At 43.8% G+C, this 21,609-nt stretch overlaps 1 protein-coding gene across 2 annotated transcripts in view; it reads left to right on the top strand.

Moving 5' to 3' along the window:
• The window catches only part of ZDHHC8 (zinc finger DHHC-type palmitoyltransferase 8), a 113,853-nt gene extending 93,171 nt beyond the window's left edge, over window positions 1-20,682 (top strand). For both annotated transcript variants that reach the window (XM_064675531.1, XM_064675530.1), the window contains 8 exons: window positions 237-409; window positions 1,338-1,440; window positions 4,740-4,831; window positions 6,492-6,624; window positions 7,503-7,620; window positions 8,213-8,322; window positions 11,193-12,229; window positions 14,390-20,682. In XM_064675531.1, the coding sequence (XP_064531601.1) occupies window positions 237-409; window positions 1,338-1,440; window positions 4,740-4,831; window positions 6,492-6,624; window positions 7,503-7,620; window positions 8,213-8,322; window positions 11,193-12,229; window positions 14,390-14,561 (1,938 nt within the window). In that variant the 3' untranslated portion in view covers window positions 14,562-20,682. The remainder of the gene's footprint in view (window positions 1-236; window positions 410-1,337; window positions 1,441-4,739; window positions 4,832-6,491; window positions 6,625-7,502; window positions 7,621-8,212; window positions 8,323-11,192; window positions 12,230-14,389) is intronic.
• Window positions 20,683-21,609: the final 927 nt, after the last annotated feature.

The following is a 21,609-nucleotide window of genomic DNA, read 5'->3' as shown; positions in this document are numbered from 1 at the left end:
TTTTTTAATATATCCTCTCTTCAAACCCCATAAACACTCAAGTACCTCTCCATCCATAGACAGTGAAACAACTTGGTCCTAAAAAGAGTCTTACAAAGATAGTAAAGCTATCATTTTGTAAAGCTGCAGAACTAGTCTGATGTAATTTTACATGACAGTGGTTTAGATTCATCTCTAAGACAATGTATTTTCTTTCACTGTTTGGATATTTTTCCCTGTCTCCCTTTCTTTACAAGGACTTTGACCATCACTGCCCATGGGTCAACAATTGCATAGGACGGAGGAACTACCGCTATTTTTTTCTCTTCTTGCTGTCCTTAAGTACACACATGGTTGGAGTGTTCACCTTCGGGCTCATCTTCGTGCTGAACCACATGGAAAAGCTGGGAGCAGCCCACACCACCATCACGTATCCTTCTTTCTGCTCTTCCTGACTCACGGTGACTGAGGAAAATGTGAAAGACTCTGAGGATTTGTCCTGGAGCTGCTGGGGCCTCTCCTGATCCCCCTGTGCTCCTCTCCTGGAAATGCCCAGTGCAGGTTTCCCTCTGTCCCCATTGTGCTGTGTTCACATCCTTTACCCCAGAAACTGTGGCTGACCTTTTGTCTGTCTCAGTCTTTGTCATGCAGAAGGATATGCTGCCTCCCTGAATTTTACTCACAGTCAGGTGTGACTCAGAGCTGCTGGGTGCTGTTTACTGTGTTTAAAACTCCATCACTGTATTCTAGAGCAGAGTTTGCTCTGGGAGCAGCCCCTGCCTGCTGGTATAGTGCTCTGAGGGGTGTCACTGCTCTTACTGAAGCAGTGCAGAGCATTCCTTACAGGATGGTCAGAGCCAGACTCAATGAGTTCACAGTACTTTTTACCAACTCAAGGGTAAGGACCCAGACTAGGAGCAGATGGACTTAACCTTGAGATAAAGTTTAGTTAGCCTCACTTAAAAGGGCTACAGGAGAGCTGGGGAGGGACTTTGGTCAAGGGCCTGGAGTGACAAGACAAAGGAGAGCAGGCATAGCTTAGATATGAGGAAGAAATTCTTCACTATGAGGGTGGGGAGGCCCTGGCACAGGTTGCCCAGAGAAGCTATGGCTGCCCCATCCCTGGGAGTATCCAAGGCCAGGTTGGACAGGGCTTGGAGCAACCTGGGATAGTGGGAGGTGTCCCTGCCCATGGCAGGGGGTGGAATGAGATGATCTTTAAGATCCCTTCCAACCCACCCCATTCTGTGACTCTGACACTCCTTGTTTCCAATATTTGTTCTCTCCTTTTCCTCTCTCTGTCTTTCACAGCCTCTTTTGCCCTCAGTCATCCCAGTTTCTTTAACTCTTGGATGCAGGATGGCTGTCATGTGCGTGGCTGGGTTGTTCTTTATCCCAGTCATTGGGCTCACTGGCTTCCACATAGTTCTGGTGGCCCGAGGGCGCACAACGAATGAACAGGTAAGAAGCAACCCCTTCTCTGTGTTTGTGGCTGAGCTGTGGAGTTGGGAAGGAAAGTCAGCAAGTCAGCTTGGGTAAAGCAAAAAAAAATGATCCAAATCTTAGCAGTAACACTCTTACTGGAGCTTTTGTGAAGATCTAGGAAGATTGCCAGTTTTTTTTTATTTTCAGATTTTTTTTTTTAATGCACTACAGGCAAAGATTTCCCCTTTCTAGCCACAGAGAATCATCCCAGGCTTATTTATCATTTAGAATCCACTCATGGCCTTGAAATAGGTTTTATGTGGTGAATACCATCCACCCCAGAAGTTCAAACTTTATGAGTCAGACTGAACAATCCATGAGACTGAGTGAAAGAAAGAAAGGAAAAGATTAAATCATGCCTTTGCCCTGTCTCCTGATATTTTGAACTCCCCCAGCAAGCCCACACTGCACATAATAAGGTCTGAGTTAGCTCTTTGTGTCTCTCTTGTTGTCCTGTGTATGAGCACACACACACTCGGCGCGATTGTGCCCAACTTGTTTTGCTTCTCCAAACCAAGTGCCAACACAGCATCTTGTGCCAAACAGGCTGTAAAACCTGAGTTCCCCTGCAGGTCCTGCAGTGTCCATGATGCACAGCCCCTGTGGGGGTGATCCAGACCCACATGTGCACATGGATGGCTCGATGTGGGTGACAGATCTGGTCTGGGGTCAGTGGCACGTCCTGGCTGTTCCTGAGGGCACCCTTTGCACTGGGGCAGGCACTGCCAGCCAGCTCACACAGCCCTCCCAGCCACGTCCCTCAGGCTCATTAACTGTGTGCATTCTGGTGCCTTACCCTGCCACAGCTCCAGCTCCAAAGCACCCCTCACATCGGGGCTTTTTTCACCTTTTGTGCCCCATCCTACTTCCTTTCCCTTGTGGTTTGTTTCTTTTTCAGATGTGTTTTTGCTGCCCTTGCACCCATGGGTGCTCTGCAGCTCATCCTGAGCTGTCCTGGCAGTCCTGGGGGCTGCTGGCTTCCTGCCTGTGGAGCTGCAGGGCTGCCACTGGAGACATCTGTCTGAGGCCAGGCCCTGTAAACTGAGATGGCATTGTGTCCTGTCCCACCAGAGACAATAAAAACTCTTATCCACAATAGTGGGGGAGGTTTACATAAGCAAGGAGTCTGAAGTCATTCTGAACGGTTGCCTAACATGGCCTTTGAACAAAGCAGGCTTCCATAGCTGTCATCTCCAAATGCTTCTCTCTGTCCTGCTCAGAATCATCTGCTCTTCATTTTAAAATTGATTTTGGCCAAGTATTAGGCTTGATAGTGCTTATGATAGTAGCATGAAACTCAGGGCATTTTGGACTCCTGGCCCAAACCGTGGTTTGCCTTAGGCTTGTCTTTGTGCAGAGATGAAAATTTTAGGCTGAGGAAGAAGGAAAAATTTAACTTCAAAAAAACTAGAATTTAACTTCTTGTCTTTGTGGCTGCAGTAACATTTGGGAAGGTTGAGAATTTCTCATTTAACTTGATTGAAACAACTGTTAGAAAATGTATCCTAGCTTGGATTGGTTTCCCGAGCTACCAAACCACTTGATATTTAATTTATCTTCCCGTGCCATTCTGAAAATTAAATATGATCTGGTCTTAATTTCTGTTTAGTCACATGTAGTGGCTATCTGTAACTGAAAGATGGATGTTCCCAGCCTTCAGGTCCCTTTCAAAGGAAGTGTATCTAAGTAATTAGAGTACCAGACCAGGAGTGATGGATATGAGATCTGCTCCTGGATTTGCCACTGTTCTAAAACATTCACTTTTTTCCTACAGCCAGTGTTGATTCTCTTTTCTTGCACTGGTAGTTATTTGTTGTCAGCTTTCCAGTTGCAATATGCTCTGTTTCACTTGTCCTCTTTTCCCAGTACATTTTATAGGCCAGTGGTACAGACATTTTTGGGTTTTTGCTGCAAATTTTTGGTATTTGTTCATTCCAGAGTTTGTTCTGAGCATTCATAGTAGGCAGACTGTGATTTAAATGTGCATAGTGGCTGAGTTGAGATGTTTGTGAGCTTTCTGATTGCCTCTGAAATTCTTTTATGGAATCAAACTAACTCATAGTCCAACATCTGCTTATATCCTGGTATTTTTAGTTTCTGAATAGAGTAAATAAATATCCTTCCTTCTGAGACTGCTTTCTATCAGTGGATTTCAAACTACTTTAGAAACCAAATTGATATAATTAGTACTGTAATCTGTGAGTTAGAGAAATTTTATTTTTATTGTGTTTGAGAAAATGAGCACAGAGAGATAAAATGCTTTGCCAGCATCTGGCACAATTCAGTTTAAGCCTAGGATTGAATGCAGATGTGCCAAAGAGCCCAGGCCCACGTTTTAGTCATCAGATTACTCTTCCAACTCTCAGAACTTCCAGCATATCTCTCTTGGCCTTTTCAAGAGTTTTATGTTATATCAACAATGCCAGCAGAATATATTGCAAAGTCACTTAATTGTGAAAGTGACTTAATTGTGTTATTTCACGTGAAAGTAATTAAAGTATTTCTGGTACTCTGTAAACTTGTTACTCCATCAGAACTACGAGCTGATTAAATAGCCTTACATGCAAACAGCAACAGTAATGCTTTTAGAGGCAACCACTATTAATCTCCCTGGCTTTGTTGGGATCTGTCCCCATATGATTACTTTCAAGTATCTCTCTGTAGAGTACAAACTCTTTATAATGCTTGTGAAGCCTTGGATGGATCCCTCCACTCTAACGAGGCTTGGCTTTTATTAAACGTGCTCATTTCCAAGCAAACATTGTAATCACCGGGGAGTTCTGGCACCCTCCTGCCTAAAGCAGTGATTTGTACTGATTGCTGCTAGGGAGGGGATCTGAGAGAGAGGAAACATTGCTCTCATCCAGCATTACAAACGTGGATTTGATGTTCCTGTTGGTTTGGAGAGGACTTGCCAAGGCAGAGGAGTGGAAGTGACGGGAATGAAAGGAGCCAAAACGGGCTGTTTGGCTGAGAGCAGGCACAAATCCAGGCAGGAGCAGCATGGAGAGGTGAACATATGCACTTTGAAACCCAGTCACATTGAGCACACTGTCCTTTTGGGAAGGATCTTCATTTGAGTGCCTCCTGGCTGAATTAGCTGACGGAGGTGATGTGTTAGAGCTGGAGAGAGGAAGTGCAGCATTCAAAGTAACATGATCTGTTTGGGAAGGACAGAAGGGTCAGAGCAAGGCAGACTTGTTCTTGGCTTTCTGAGGGTTGGATGATGACTGATATAAGCAGAGGTTTGAGCACTGTCCTGACTGTGTTTCCAGGTGACAGGTAAATTCCGCGGGGGAGTGAATCCTTTCACCCGAGGATGCTGTGGGAACGTGGAACACGTGCTCTGCAGCCCCTTGGCTCCCAGGTAGGAGAAACACTGGCAACTGGGAGTGAGGGAGGCAGAGCAATTGTTGGGACAGAGGAAGAAAATGTGCTTGGTTGGGCTCACAAGCCAAAGATCATTGATGAAATAAGAGAAAAGTAAAGCGAAACAGTCCCGAAGGCAGAGCTCTGTGGTGGCTCCTCCCTCTTACATGGCTGTGACCTGTCCAAGCTTTCTTCATGTAATTCACAACCCTTATCCCAGAAATACTTATTTGGAATGAGCATGTCAAATTATGTCAAGAGCTGATACCTTTGTCTTCATTAACTTGTTTGTCCATGTCAGTAACAAGGGAGGTTTCCATATGTTGTCATATTCCCCACATGACTTCTTACACTGTGCAGTCAAGGTCCAGTCTGCTGGAGAAAAGGAAGGAAGCTAAAATCAGCCTTTCTCCTTAAGACTTAAATCTAATTTAAGTCTTCTGTGGTTTTCAATCTCGCTGGCACTTTCATTATCATAAAACAGATCATCAGTGAGGTCTACATCACGGAACTTGGGATTTTATTAATGGCTTTCTATTTTTGGGGAAATGGATTTATCGTGTCACATTTTGAAATCAGGATCTTAATGCAGGCGATCAGATGGACTATAAATATCCTAGGTGCTGAGCTGTCCAGCCTGCAAACGTGTTAATAATCTTACTACAAGACTTATTTGAGCCTTTTCAGGGTATTGAGCAGTTCCAGACCCTGACACTGTTATCTGCCTTTTTCCCCCCCTTTATTATGCAACAGGTAAGTCCTAAAGGATTGCTACATGTGTTAATGTAAAGACACTGAAGTAGCTGCTTCTCAAACTTAGCAAAACATGAAAATCAGGTCAAGATACATTAGAAGAGCCAGATATTAGAAATTGTGAGGCACTCCTATTAAGAGAGGGGTGTAAGTACCATCATTGTGGCTATTCACAGAATTGTAGCAAGCAGGACTTTAGTGTTTGGTGAAGACCTGTTCACATTGTCCTGCATATTGAAATCACTCAGCCATCACTACTAGAATGTCCTGTTCACTACAAAACCCAGAGAAAGCTGGTGTGTGTCTTGATGTTTAAGCATTGTACAGCCACTGGCCACTTTCACTTACAGAATTCTGTTCCACTGGAAAGAAATTAGAGATCTGAAGTCAGCCATTTCCCTTTAGATTTCTTGCTTCCTACAGACCTGTCTGCCTCTGTTACCTCCATTTATTTGAACACTAAACATGCCTCAGAAACAAGTCACCACGTGGTAAGTTAGAACTGGCAGCACATCATCTTCTCCATGGTAACTCCCCACATGCTGGGTCTTATTCCCCCAGTCCTGGACTCCCACTGCAGGGCAGCTGGTTCATGTTCACTGGGTGAGATCTGGTCAGTCACTTCTGTTGGTGATAGGCCTCTCTTGCTCTCTTCATGCTCTTGTCCACCAGTGCTTTAAAAATTGTGCTTTTTACTGCATCCTCTCCTTTTGCTCACTAAAAAAGCCCCATTGATCTTTTTACTGCTGTTCAGTTATCACATCTGTTGAAATAAATGGAGGTTGCTTACCTAGATTCTGACACATTCTTAAATCATAACCTGGAAGCAGGAAGATTTGCTTGTCTCTAAGCCTCGTTCTTAGATTATTGTTTATTTTAATGATGACTGTTGCCCAATGAATCAGGTACGTAGTGGAGCCCAAGAAGAAGCAAGCTGTGAGTGTGAAGCCTCCTTTCCTCAGACCTGATTTATCTGAGCGACAGATCACAGTGAAGATCAGTGACAATGGGATCCAAGCCAACCTCAACCGGAGCAAGGTGAGGCAGCCTTCAGGAGCTGCTTTGGAAGGGCAGGGCTTATCAAGGGATATGGGAATGAGTCTGTCATTGACAAATCTCTCTGAGATGATGATGCATTTCTTGGAGAAGGTGACAGAGGTTGAGTCTTGTCATATACTTCATCCTCTGAAGGTAACCCAGGTTCAGCAGCAGCAGCTCTTGATCCAGGAGCCATTGGTAACAGGCAGCTCTAGAATGGAAAGCCTCTGGGCTTCTCTTGGCAGAGGTGGCTGTTCTTTGCAGTGGTTGTTTTCTGTCCCAAGAGTTGTCATCTCTTGATGTTCAAATTAATTTTAATGAAACCCTGTACCATCAGGTCAGCTTTTCTGTTTCAAAGAATGTTCTGAGCTTCCAGGCTGGAGGAACACTTGTGGTCCAGTGAAAGGAATATTGACTCAGAAGCTGAGTTCTCTTATCTCCTTTCTTCCCTTTCTTCTGGCATGAATAGAGAGAAGGATTTGTTTAGTCCTGTAGAAAGCAGTAGATTCAAAAGAAGCCAACTTGCAAGATTATTGTTGATAGTTACTTCTTACAGTCTTTGGAAAGTTGCTTGCTGAGAGCTACCTGGAAAGCTGCTGAAAAATGCTAGAAAACACCATTGTCTTCTACCACATATGAACTAGTGTGATGATAATGGTATTTAGCATGCCAAGTAGACCAGCATAGTGCAGTTAAAATTATACTGGCTTGTTATGACAGTGTTGATTTGACATGTCCTTGTCTGCAGTGGATGCTAAATCCTGCTTGTCATTACAGGTATGGGGAGTTCTTGTTCTGTGATACATCCAGCACTCTGACACATGCTGTTGTTTAACCAAGTTTCATGCAATGATTGATTTTTTTTTAATCATTTTCAGTCTAAAATTAGCCTGGAAGGTCTGGAGGATAAAAGTATGGAGGGCCAACCACCTCTCCCACCCAAAGGAGATCCAAGCAAGTACTCAGAGCTAAAAGGGCAGCTGGGTGCCAGTGAAGGTACAGTTGCATAATCAGTGTTTTATTTTTATTAGTAAGAAAATATTTCAGCCTCTTTAAAAAGCCTGTGGTATTCTTTCAAAACGTTAACGGGACCTGGATGAAGGGGTTTTTTCTATTTATAGGAGTTCCAAGCTAGGGAAATTTACATCAGGAAAGGGAGAGAAAAGTCAGCTTGAAGTGGTTAATTCAAACCTAGGTTGGATATTTCTATCAGTTTTACTTAACACCTTGATGCTATTAGAAAAACCTTTTTTTTTTTTTTTTTTCAGATAAATCCAGTAGCTGATTTCAGCCCAAAGATGTAGTATTTCGAATTAGCCTAAATTACTACTCACCAAAATATGTCACCCCACTTAACATACTATACCCTGTTTCTTCTTCCCATTACCTTGCTGATCTGGCAGCAGTGTGCTGTTACTTCCACAGGGGCTCCTTGATTTTTGTGGAATTCTGCATAAAAGTACTGCGAGTTTTGTTCTTCCCAGAGCAGATCTGTTTGGGGAGGACCACGGATAGGGAGGAATGATGGATGGTAGCTTTCTGTCCACACCCATTCTAACAGAAAGTCCTTTTTTTTTTTCTTTTGCAGAAGGTGGCCTTTCACCCAAACTCATCAGCCCCCCCACTCCTGCCATGTACAAGTACCGACCCGCTTTCAGCAACAACCCCAAAGTTCACTACCACGCCACGGCCGAGCAGGTGAGTGAGCCTGGCAGTGGCTGCTCCCAGCCAGGCAGTGTGGAGCTGGGGATGAACTCCCTGCCGGGCCCCAGTGAGTGTCAGTGTCAGAGTTTTAATCAGGACCCGTGGCACTGTTGTGTGACACTGCATTATTGTCACTGTGCTCCCCATGAACACAGGGCTGATGTCACAGCTCTCCTCTGCTGAGCGTGACACGTCTGTCCTGCTGCTGGGCCAGTGTCTGGGCCTGATCCTGAGATGCTGACAAGTGTCACCTCCCACTGGCTTCTCCTGACACAGGTGCCACCCCACATTCCCCTCAGAGGAGCTGGGCATGCTGAGCACTCCTCTGGATCAGACCCCTCAGCCAACAGTCACTATGCTCATGGATTCCTTAAGATGGCAGCTTGCAAAACAGAAAGAACTTTTAAAACATCCCAAGAGATATTTTAGTTAAAATTAGTGGAAGACTCCTCATATTTGACCTTTCTTAGTACCTTTTCAACACAGTTAGGTTATATGGAAAAAAACCACCTTCCTAACACGGCATCATTTTCTCCTACAAAAAAACCTGAGGCCCAAAGAATGAGAGAGATATGCTCTGGATTTTTGACAGTTTTCTCTTTTTTTTAGGATTTTTGGAGCATATTTTCTCATGGATTTATTGAAAATATTCCTTGGCTCCCAGGACCTGAGAACAGGAATTTGAAAATCACTGGTCTAACTTGTATATTTGCACTACATATCCAAGTCTTCACCCACCAGTGGAGATGCCCTTAAAACACACACACCACACACAGTGCAGTTTTCTTACCATTAATTTCATTGACCCCTCCAGTGTCACCCCTGGAATAACAAGAAGGGGGTGATAGGGAGGAGTGCTTTGAATGAAGTAAGGAGAGGAAGATATGGTAGAGAAATATAATTGTCTGCAGCAACACTGTAGTGAGAAGAATGTTCCTTAAATGGTGAGGAAAGCTTTTTGTGAATGCTTCCCATTTTGAAAAGAAAGATGGTGATAGATGGTGGAATTGCAGCTACCACCATGTTCAAGTTTTAGTCTTACTGTAGGAATGGTAAATCTTATTCTCTGGACTTGTCCACTTAGTGCAGAAAAGATTGGCTTGTGAAAGGGAACTGAAAAACAACAGTGTGTTTCTGCATCCTAAAAGTTTAATATCCTATCATTTTCACTTTATTACATGAAAAATGGCTTGACATCCAATTGAAAATATTCTATTTCCAGGCATCATCTAGCAATTTTGAGCTGTGTAAGCCACGGCATTCTGAGTCATAATGCCAAAAGTCAGAGAGCCAAGGAAGGCAGGCTTGTTTTATTCATTCAGCCCAGAGCCAGAGATGCAATATAGATCCAGGAGAGGTTCTGGTTAGGCCAGGAGCCTGGGCAGTGCTGGGAAGTGATAACAGGGGCCAGCACCTTCACTCTGAGTTGCTGTTTCAGTCCTGACCTACAGCAGTGTTGTTGCTGTGGGCTGACTGGTGTGAACACAACCAGCTCTGGGGACTTGTTCAATTTTGTAGCAGTCACAACTGTCTGGTAGCCAAGTGGGAGTATCCTGAAGTGGAGTTCACTTGGCAGGCTGATGGGAGGGCATGCCTTTTTCTGCCAAGCCTGAGCAGGGCACAGAGGGAAGGATGAGGTGAGGGATGCCCTGGTGTCTGTTCTGTGGCACCTCTTCACCTGTCACTGTGATTCTGCTTTTGAGCAGCGAAAGCTGGTAGGAAACAGGGATCGGGACAGAAGAATAAGTAGCACAAATAAATCACGTCCTTGCTCTCTCATCCTCCTCTACAGGCTGCCACTTGGTCTCCTTTTTCCAGAGAAGGCCAAATTTAGCACCATGCTCTGGAAGAGAGTGAGCTGTTTTGCATATTTCTCTATCTTCTAACTCAAAGAAAAAAACCTTTAAAAGCTTCACAATAAAAGAGATTTTTATAATTTAGCTTTTTCTTTATAGCTTTCATTTGAAAGAAACTAGATAAAGAATAACCTGTGTTGACTGCATTTGTGATTAAATATGTGACTGATAATAATTCCTGTTTGCAGAACCAGTGTAGCCAATTTATTGTGCATTATGGTAAACTCTTCTTCAAAAATAACAGCAAAAATTATTTGCTTAGCACAGAATGGCATTTTAAGTGAACAGAACTGTAAGCAATTTTCACAGAGTAAAACAAAGTGAAGTCCTATCTGTTTTCATTGCATAAATAAATTATGGCCTCTGATTCCTTCTCTGATGTGGCCACTTTCTCCTGCACAGGCAATAAAAAAGAGAAAATTGCTTCATTTTGTTGTCTAAATGGTAGGAAGGAGCCTCTCTGCTTTAATTAAACTTATGTGCCTAATTTTGAAGACCTATGACCAGAAATTCAGAATTACTGAATATTCATAGCACAGAGTAAAGTGGATAAGAGTGTTCTGGTCCCCAGTGTGTTGAAATGAAGCAGAAAGTATTTCTGTCTCAGCACACAAAACCAGACATCCCTCAATTCAAGAGCTATTTGTAGAAAACTCTAAGTGCAGTGGTTTTTCCAAGGGCAGTATTATCAGATTACAATCTGATTTACCTTGACTGAGACTTGAGTCTCAGTTTAGGTCTCACATTCAGTGTTTTCAGTGTCCATGTATTAGCTTATCTGTTACTGTCAATATTATTTAGCACTTAGTATGAATAGCTCCTCCTTGCTTCTAAGGTGCTAATCCAGGTGCTAAACAGGACTGAGGAGACTGCTTGTAATGAACCTGTGTCATAGCTGGGATCTGAGAGAAGACCTCCAGCTCTTTCCTTCCCCTGCACTCCCTGTGCAGAGCGAGCCTGCACTGACATGACACTGGCTTCTGTTTCTCCTGTTCACCTCTGTTTTAGATCACCCTGCAGGAGGGACACAGCCAAGGGGCTTTGATAGAAGAGGATGGCAGGAGCCTTGATTACCAGTCTGAACCCAGCCTGGACATCCCCAGCTACAGGAAGAGCTCCCTCCACAAGACCTATCAGTCTTCCCCACTGCAGATAGATTCCTTTGCCATCAACTCACGATCCCTGAGCCTGAAATCTGCTGGCAGGAGAGGGACAGACAAAGTGCCCCTTCATCCCATAAAGTCTGAAGGGGCGGCTTCCACCCCTTACAAAAGCATCTTTTCTCCCAATTCCCTGTCCAACAGAAACGGGAGCCTTTCCTATGACAGTTTGCTGAACCCCATGTCCCCCTCGGGGAGGAAGTGCATGGCCCACTCTGCAGTGAGCTCTGTCGGGTACCACTCCCCGTATCTGTCAGCCAAAATGTGCCACCTGCGGGGCAGTGACCTGCAGCGCCAGCCCCCCCAGAGCTTCAGCCCCGTGCTGGGGGCTCCGGCTCCGCACCAGCGAGACCCCTCCCCGGTGCGCTACGACAACCTTTCCAAGACAATTATGGCATCCATCCAGGAAAGGAAGGAGATGGAAGAGAGGGAGAAGCTCCTCCACTCGCACCCCGACTCGGTGTTTGCAGACTCGGGGGTCTATGACACCCCCAGCTCCTACAGCCTGCAGCAGGTCAGCACGCTGTCCGAGGACCCGCGCGCCATGGCCATGAGATACGGCTCCAGGGACAATCTGATGGCCGCCACCAGCTTTAGCACAAGGAACCCTATACTGCAGTCCTCAGTGTCTTCACTCTCAAGTGCAATGACAAGAGCACCAAGGACTTCCACAACCTCTCTGCAAGCTGATTTAGCCAATAATAACGTGCAGTCCCATCAGGCGCTGCAGGGCAGGGTGAGCAATGGCTCCTACAAATCCCCGGGCCACCAGGTCCCGTCGTCCCCCACAGGGCTGCCCAGGTCACCCTCCTACGGAGGCCCGAAGGCTGTGTCCTTTGTGAACACTGTGGAAATCACCGAGGTGCAAGCAGTGGGAGCACAGAGGTACGTACTGCCCCAGGGTGCTTGGCCATGGCAGCCTGCCCTTGGCTGGAGGCACGACCCAGGTGACACGTTTGCTGTAGGCCACGAGGGTGGGGGGTTGTGGGTGCTCTTCAGTTCCGTGACACCCCCACAGCAACGTCATCATGACAAAATGTTAGCACATGTGCTGTAGCTTGAACTGCAGGTGGTTGAGTCAGTTGTGTAAGTCACAGTGAATTGTAGTCATAAAGATTATTTGTCTAAAGATTATTTGGAAGATCTAACTTTCAGGAGGCAGACAGCCATTTTCTCCTCTTCATATGTGTTTAAAAAATGAGCCTGTTTCAGTGAAAGAAGACCTGTGGACTTTCCTTTGCCTCTCTGCCCTCTGTTTGAGACCTGGCTGTGTCAGCTGCTGCTCTAGGAAAGATGATAATAGGAAAAGCTGTTTGCTTTTTCTCAGTCTCTGGTTCTTGGTTCTGTTGCTGCTTTTACACTGTGTTTGTTTGAAAGGTAGAGCCTGTAAATTCACTTCAGTTCAGCTCTTTGAGGTTATGAAGAATACAATGTCTGGCAAAAGTGGTCTAGCTATTAAAATAGCTACAGGTCCCATCAGGTGTTAAAGAAAGTGGCAGACATATGAGAACATTGCAGAGGATCTTTTTTACTGAAGTTCCTAAAGTCAAGTACCTAGATTAATAAATAAATAGCTTAATAAACTAGTGAAGTAAACCTCCCACAAGCATTCTGTGCTTTGTAAACCTGGCACATTTTCTCTGGCAGTAACACTACAAATGACTTTCCCTTCTCTCCTTTCCCCTAAGATTCCCAAGCTCCTTCGTGCCTCATTTCAGGAGGCAGACTGTATTCTTCAGGAGATTTCAGCACTAAATTAGGGCTTTGATAATACTCTGGTGAGGTAAATTTAGCATTTGGTCCCTACATATTTCAGCTGTTTGGGGACACAGCAGTGTTTTATGAAATCACCCCATTAGTTCCATCTCTGTCTGTGTGTTTTGCTGGTTCAGATGCCCACAGCTCCATTCTCTGGTGGAAGCACAGCTCAGCCACCTCTGGCTGGTGGGAGCGGATGGACCTGCTGCTCCAGCTCCAGGAGACAGCTGTCAGACCAGATTGCCACAGAAAAAGTGGCAAAAACTCCAAAACCCTCTGGCCTCCAGGAAAGGTCGGGGTGGTCTGAAATAGCTGGGACTGCCTCTGTCTGCAGGCAGCAGAAACTGTTCCGTCCTGGAAGGGACGTCAGCCCCCAGTCACTGCTGTTGGCAGGAGCTGCTCTTAAACTTGAGAGTGAGGCAAAGCCCTGCAGACATCATCCAGCCCTGTGCAGGAGTGAGGCAAAGCCCTGCAGACATCATCCAGCCCTGTGCAGGAGTGAGGCAAAGCCCTGCAGACATCATCCAGCCCTGTGCAGGAGGACACTGAGGACACAGCAGCCCCCAGTCATGCTGATACTTCCAGAACATACACAAGTTCTTTTGTAGGTTTTTATCTAATTACTTCAAGAATCCTGGGGAAGAGACACATTATGCTTTAGTGTGTAGTAGCCTAGATTTAGAAGATCTTTTGAGGAGAGCCTGTTGTCCATGCTCCCTGGCACTAGGTCAGAAAAAAGGAAATTATTTTAAAGAGTCCATCTGGATTATGGTCTTTAATTACAGGCATCCTAGAATACTTCCTGACTTGATTCAGTTTATGTCTTCTGTCACAAAGAAGTTTTACCAGTCCACCTGTCTTACATGTTTTAGAGATGAGCAACATCATTTTATCTCAATATTTAGCTAGGAAATGTTTTTTTTCTGAATATTTTCTTTCTGATTGTAAGACACAATTTGGCTTAAGGTCAGTAGTGGTGACAGTTAAACCCTCCCACATCCTACAGATGTTTATGCAATTAATTTAAATCAACAAAGCATTTAAGCAAGTAATTAAATGAACAAATATTGCTGGGGTCTTATCCACTAACCTAATGGCCAAATAAATTCTCTCATTTCAGTGGCTTTTCATCCAGTGCATTGGCTTCAACCAGCTTGCTCCCAGGCTTGAATATTTTGCAATCCTGGGACTCAGGGTAACAGGGGTGATTGTTTATCCTGAGTGAAGCCATTCTGCTATCACACTTTGTCACTAACACTGCATCTTTTGATGTTTCCTTTGATGCAGGGATGACATGCAGTTGAAGACACCTCACAGTAAAATCAATGGACAGCCAAAAGGAATAGTCAGGTTGGGCTCCACATCAAGTTCCCAGGGGACGCCCGTCAGCCCTGCTAGACACTCAAATGTTAAGAAGGTGTCTGGAGTTGGTGGAACAACCTATGAAATTTCAGTGTAAAATAAAATTAGTTAAAAATAAAGAGCCATCCACTCAGCCAGCCATGAAGCTAGGAGCACTGTGAAGACTCAAATAACAACAAAGAAGGAGCAGCAGCGGCCGGCCACTCTCCTTTTCTTGTTTTGGGTTTGTTCTGTTTTCATCTTTCTCTTCTGGCCAAAAACCAGCTGCAGCCTTATTCTTGAGGGAATGAAATTGTACAGTCTATCAGACTCTTCCTGAAGAGGGAAGGGAACTGGCAGGAACTGGCTACGACCTGACCCCACGGCCCCGAGGGTTCCCTTCCTGCGGGGGAGCGCTGAAGCCATCGCGCGTCTGTCCAGCGAGTCTGTCATGTACCAGTTGTGCTGTGACGGTCAGTCTGGGGTCATTCAGCTTTTCCCATGCCTGTTCCCAGTTCTCCTGGCCAGTGGTGTGTCCAGCAGGAGCCAGAGGACCACCTGCTGTTTTTCTGCTGCCGTGGAAAGCAGGTTTCCTGTGTGAGAACTGCCCCGCGTCCCCCCGGCGCTGCCGCTTGGGTTCCTTCTCCTGGGAAGGAGCAAGGCAAGGGCACTTGGGCTGCAAACACCATGTCGTCTTCAAAAGCCTCCCTGTCCTGGATGGGAGCAGGAGAGAGGATCTCAACAGCTTCTCACTGTCTGCCAGTCTCCTCCCTGTGTGTGACACTGTGTGTGTGTGTCTGTCTCTCGTGGAAAAGGACCAGGAAGGATCTTCCACTGACCTCTCGCTCCCTCTGGGTTCTAAAGGCTTCTCTGACTCAGAAGCAAAACCAAGCAGATAAGAAAGGAAATGTTTGGATGGGAACATACTTTAAACAGCCGTCAGCTGCTTTCCCTGCACCCTCCCTGTTCCCCGTTGGATTTAGGCAATAACCTGGTTTACTGCCCTGCCCTGGTGCCGTCTGTGTAATCCCACAACAAGGTTGTCATGAGCTGTTGAATTTACAGTGTGTGTAACTGAGCCAAGTGTACATCTAAAGGATATAAATTTTCTGTCTGCCTAATTACTAGCACATTCCCTTTGGTCTTCAATACTGTTAGACAAAGGATTTTCCATTTGGGTTTTTTCCCCGGGGAACAACTTTTTAAAATAGTATCAATCAAATCTATTTAACATTCTGAGGTTTCCTTTTCGTGTCTCCAGAAAAGTACATTTACTTTGTTGGACTTAAAGACAACTTTACTATAAAAAAACAAGAAAGGGGTGCATTACTTTTATCACAAATATGAGGACTCTGGCAAAGCTAATTTTGGGACAAATGGATTTTTATTTCTCTGTTCCTTATCTCCTTTTCCTTCCCATGCAGTTACCACCTCAGAAGTCAAAAGTACTGAGATCTGGACCAATGCTAACTAGCCAGATCACGTGTGCAATTAAGAATATCCTGAGCGACTGTTGCCAAAGTCACTAAAAATTATTCTTTTATCACTGAGCCAGTCAGCATATGAAACCTCGACTTCCCACCTGGTTCTCCTGGTGAATGGTTTTGACTAGAGAGCTAAATCCATCATTTTTCAGGATATTTGTTTCAAGGGGTTAAATCCTTTTCAATCCTTGACTATAATGAGGAGCTCTCCAGGTATTTGGTAGCAATTCAGAATGTGTTGATAACATCTTATTTGTTTTCATGTATGTTGAGATTAATTGTTCCAAAAGGCAAATACTGACCTTAGTTTTGCCTGGTTAAAATTTATATTTTGATTTGATGAATCTTGACATCTGCTGCAATACATGGTTATTATGTCCCTTGTATATCACATTATTTTTTGGGGACAAAGGTTGAAGAGAACATAAGAAAGTTAATCATCTCTCTGTGGAATGCTCTGTGTTGCCTGAAGGGAGAAACCTGGAAAGCAATGCACCTGCAATAGGCCGAAGTTCTGAGAGAGGGAAGTAGAAATCAGTGATATTTTCAGTGCCTACTGTAGGGACATTGCAGAGCAGAGAAGCAATAGTCCTTCTATGCAGATTTGCTCACTGGCATGTAGAATATTGTCTTTAGCTGGAGGCACCACGGTACCAGAAAGATGCTGGCAAACTGGATCAGGTACACATGGAGCAATATGTATTAAAGGACTGGCTGGGCTGGCTAATGAGATGATTTAAAGGGCTAAAACGTGCCACTGGCGAGGCAATGAAGGGGAAATCAAGTATCATAATTGTACAAATATGTTAATTAAAAGTTGCAAAACCAAAGGTAAATCAAAGGGTTGTCACTGGTAACCAATGGTCTCCATTTAGAAGGGGGCACAGAAGCTGGAGGAGAAGGGGCAGTGGAATAGTCTTCCAAGGCAGAGTTTTGGAGCCAAAGTATTCAGGACAGTCAAACTATATTTGGACAAGTCATTAAAAGAATTTCTGTGAGAGGTGAGCCTGTGGGGACAAGAGGCTAGACCAGATGGCCTTATAGATTTCTTCCATCTTTAACTGTTACTAATCTGCCATCTACCCTGATGTTAACTCCTCAGGAGGATGCAGTACTTCCTTAAGGACTGGAATTCACTCTGGTGCATAGAGTATCACAAGAATTACTTGTTTTTAAAGTATCACCTATGCCATATGTAAGCCCTGAAAAAGAGGGGATATGAGACACAGGGAGTTTGGGCTTGGGAGCTGGACAAGGGCACATCTGATCATGTATCTTTGAATACCTACATGAAATTCATGCAAGCAAGGCTGAAAATTTGCACCAGTGTAACATTTGAGATTTGCATCCCAGTGATGCTCCACTTTGATCGTTCTTTCTCTTGCATTTATAAATGAAAAAGCTACTGAGGAACTTGAAGGGCCAAAGAGCCTTTGAAGTTAACTACATTAGTTCATGAGAGGATTTCTCAGTAAGACTAAACACAGTATTGTGTGTATAAAGCACTAATATCCAGGGTTATTTTGACATAGTTCACAAGGGGTAAGGGAGGGAAAAATGAATGCACTGTGTCAGTACAGGTTCAGAAGTAAGGATTATGTATTTTGTGAGTAGTTTTGCCCACAGTTGAGAGACATTCAACTTCTTCATAGGTTTACAATGGTACCAAAGTCTTTTTTTTTTTTTCCTCTTGAGGTTTGCATTTAGTTCAGTGCACATAGCCTGGAGTAAATGATTCAAATTTTCTGAAAGAATAATTTAAGCAGAACTGTTAACAGGAGATTGCATGCACCAAATCCAGCCTCATTTTCATCCAAGGCACTGAGCCTGCAGTTATTTTCTCATAAATCTAAGTGTCTGTTTCCATAGTTCCTGTTGTGGGACTGGGGACCTATTTATTAAATCCAGTTTTTGAGCAGATCCAGCCCATGTTAAAGTATAGTTCTTTAAGCAGTTTACAGATTAGCAGCAAGGTTCTTCTGCCCAGATAGCCTATTTTTACAGACACTGCAGGCCAAATCTTCAGCTGGTATAAATTGGTGTGGCTCCATCAAAGCTCATTTAATTGATGCTAATTTGTAGTAGGTGGGGATCAGCCATGAAAATCCAGCACGAGTTAACACATCCTGTAAAGTAGCTTCTTTATTTTTGTCATGCTTATTTCACGTGTCAGAAGTCTTAAATATTGTCAACATGTTTTTATTTGTAGCTGTGGATTGTATTACCTATTTAAAAAACAGCAATAGTTTTTGTTTAGTTTATGCCTCAGTTTTCATTGCATATTGCATTTTATTAGCAGTTTGTTCCCTGTTCATATGCTCCCATTTAGCCTCCAGGTTTTCATTGTAGTACAACCTGCCTTGAAAAGTTGGATCTCTGTATCTTTCATTGTATAATATATTGAGTATTATGAAATTAAATGTACCTTACTACATGGGTGGGAGAGAGAGGAAATATTTTTACTTGAAGCCTTAATATTTTCTTTTTTTACTACTTTGTTTGTTGACCTCATAGGAAAGTCTGAATAGCAAAGACTTTGAAACTCCGGGCCAAATACTGCACTGACAGACAACCAGCATTTGGCCCCCATGTCAAAACTGGATGCAGACATAACCTGAAGTGAACAAGGGAAAAGCCTCAGGGTGGCATATCTTCCTGAAGATCATTGATACAGTCTCAAAATACGTCTGTAAGCAAGTACATTAAAGAATTCTTCAAGTCTTGAATTTTAAAGGAAGGTGATAGCAGGAACTGCCCTAATATCTTACATTTGCTTTTTTATTTATTTTTTTTTTTTTAAATTAAGCAAAACAAATGTATTTACTCAGTTTGGTTGAAGGCAGCTCTGAGGGTTGCACAGAGCTGTGTGTCAGTGGCCATGTGCAGCAAATGAGCTGGGCTGTGTTGCTGCTCTAATTGCTAACCAAGCATAACGTTGGGGCAGCTTGGCCTGAGAGAATCCCCTCCTGGGCGTTCCCGGGGACGCTCCTACTCTCCTGCAAGCCTAATGTGGAAATTGCAATGTGGTTTTCTTTGGCCTATATCTGTGGGCCAGACTAGAGATATATAGAGATATATATATATATAGTCAATATTTTTTTGTGTGTGTGGGAAAGATGGGGTCAAGCTTGCTGTCTCTGACAGTCTGGGAAGTTGATGTCGAACCGTTTTTATGGTCTGTATTTCACCTGTTCTGCCACCTTGAATTGTTGGAATGTATCCGTGCAGGCTTTGTGGAGCTCTGTCTGTAACCTTTTTTGTGGCTCTCGTAATACATATATATTTTTTAAACCTTTGAGTCACTTCAGTATTTTCGAGTGTCCGTTTCTGCCCCGGTGCATTCGTTTGCTGAGCTGGCTCGTGGTGCTCTGCCCTTCCTCACTTCCACTGGTGCACAACGTGCACTGAAAGAGTAGAACTGGAAAGGCCAGTTCCAGTGCAAAGTCTGCAAGTGACAAAACATTAAAAGAAGTGACTGCAGGTTAAATCTCATTTTCAAGATGCTTCTGGTAGAGTAGGAAATATGCTCTGTCTTTAAAAGGTTGTGACCAATGAACCGTGTTTGTGAGGTCACAGCAAGTGGTCCATGAAACAACACTAAGTGAAGTTTTCTGTACTGTTTTTAATTCCAGTTGTGGGGTTAATAGGGATCCTGTGGTCCAGGACAATTGCAAATCATTGCTACAGAGCCACTGGAAAAAAAATATTATAATGGTATTTGCTGCATTTGTCCAGATCCTCTGGGTTTATAAATCCCAAAGATGTACAGTTCTTAGTCTATCTTCATCTGCCTGTTTCTGGTCTTTGAAAATATGTCCATTTGATCTGTCAGGCTGGCTTACAACACGCACAGTTGCCAAGCCCTGCAGCTGCTGCAGGATTTCTGATGCCATAATTTGCATATATAGGCTAATTGCATTAAGCAAGGATCCATTCAAGCATGTTCATCATAAATGCCAGTCATATTTGTGTGCTGTCGTGTCTTCACGTGGCAGAGATTACCTTCTATATGAAATGGCCCAAACCGTAATCACCAGACCCCATTGATGTTGGCAACATCAAAGAGGATTATATTAGCTCATGATCTGTTTTAATACATTTTATTTAGAGATATCTTGGCTTACAGCAATCTTGGCTTTCCTCCCTCTAAGTAATGGATAAATTATCCAAGTTTGTATTTGTTTCTTCATTATTGTTATTTTTTATTCTGCAGGACAAGTTTAAGTTCACATTTTGGAACATAATAAGGAGAGACAAAGGAAACTATTTATACAGGTGAATATATCTTTTAAGAGAGAAGCAGTTTTATAATAAATAGATTAGAATTACTACTAGAATAGGTTTTGTTCATCTTGTCACAATAACTTGAAATTTAAAGCAAGGCTTATTTCACAGCTGATATCTCCAGCCCTGAAACATTTTTAAAATGTCTTGGTTAGACATTTCAAATTATGTGAAGAAATATGATCTACTTTTACAGATTAAAACAGTCCTAGAGAAGTGATGGTACATTTTCCAGTGCCTTATATATATGTGTATATATTTATATGTATATATATAATGCCTATATGTATATAATGTATATGTAATTGTGTACATATATTCAAGTAAAACTAGTTACAGGTGTCCTAATCTGGTGTATTTTAAATAGAACTGATCTGTGTTGATAAAAAAAAAAAGGTTGTGTCAGCAGCAAAATACAAAACGGAAATCACTTACTAAAATGTAAGCAAATAAAATAGACTGGAAACAGTGTTTCTGCCAGTGGTTATGTTCCAGGCCGTGGGAGATGCCATTTTAAGGAATGTCCAGAGAGAAGGGAAAGCAGTGCTGGGAGCTGGGAGGACGTGGAGAACGAGGGATGCCTCAGGTGCTCAACCCTGTGAAGGGGGTGCAGGGGGGGGACAGGAGGGTTTCAGGGACCTCAGATGGACCATCAGAACCTGCCTCAGACAAGTGGCCTTGAGAGCTCTGGCTCTTGGCCTGCCAGGGATGTCACAGCCCCACAGGCGTGGGTGGGACTGTGGCAGTTCTTTCCAACAGGCAAATTAATTCCTTTCCCCCAGGGGGTCGGGTTTTTCTGCCCACAGGGATGCAATCCTGGGGACTCTGTCTACATACAGAACAGGGACCTTTCCAAAGCTTCAGGCAGTGGATCTGATCCAGAGAGAGAAAAGTGGCTGCTGTGGAAAAGACTCATCTCCTGACTGTAAGGAAGATGATTCATGTTTCTTTGCCTTACAAGTTATTTCATGTTGTGTTGCCATCCTGTTCACCTTTTACACGTGCATCCCTTGTGTGGATATTTCAGACAGTAATTTTGCCATTTATTCCCCAGGAATATGAAGCACTGACATAGCCTGTCCATGTGGTACTAGATCTAGAATACACCTGGCCTGGGATGGACAGTGTGTGAGACCATATGAGCACTGTGGGCACTGCTGAGGTTTACCAGTATTTCTGGACTGTGTTAAGATATTCTGTCCCTCCACTCCTCATTTAATGAAAGTCATTTCTGCATTTGTGGGCATGGCCAGTTTGCTCAGACTACATGGCAGAAGTGCACAACATGACTTAGGCAGCAGATTCTGCCAGATCATGAGCTTTTCCAGGGGTTTAGTTGGATTTTTGAATAAAGGGGTACCACAGGTAAGTCTGGTATTTTAAAAAATGCCCCCTTTC

This window comes from Pseudopipra pipra, chromosome 18, assembly GCF_036250125.1.
Source record: "Pseudopipra pipra isolate bDixPip1 chromosome 18, bDixPip1.hap1, whole genome shotgun sequence".
Classification (NCBI taxonomy): domain Eukaryota; kingdom Metazoa; phylum Chordata; class Aves; order Passeriformes; family Pipridae; genus Pseudopipra; species Pseudopipra pipra.
Note: the sequence above shows the minus strand (reverse complement) of the source record. Positions and strands in the feature narration are given on the sequence as shown.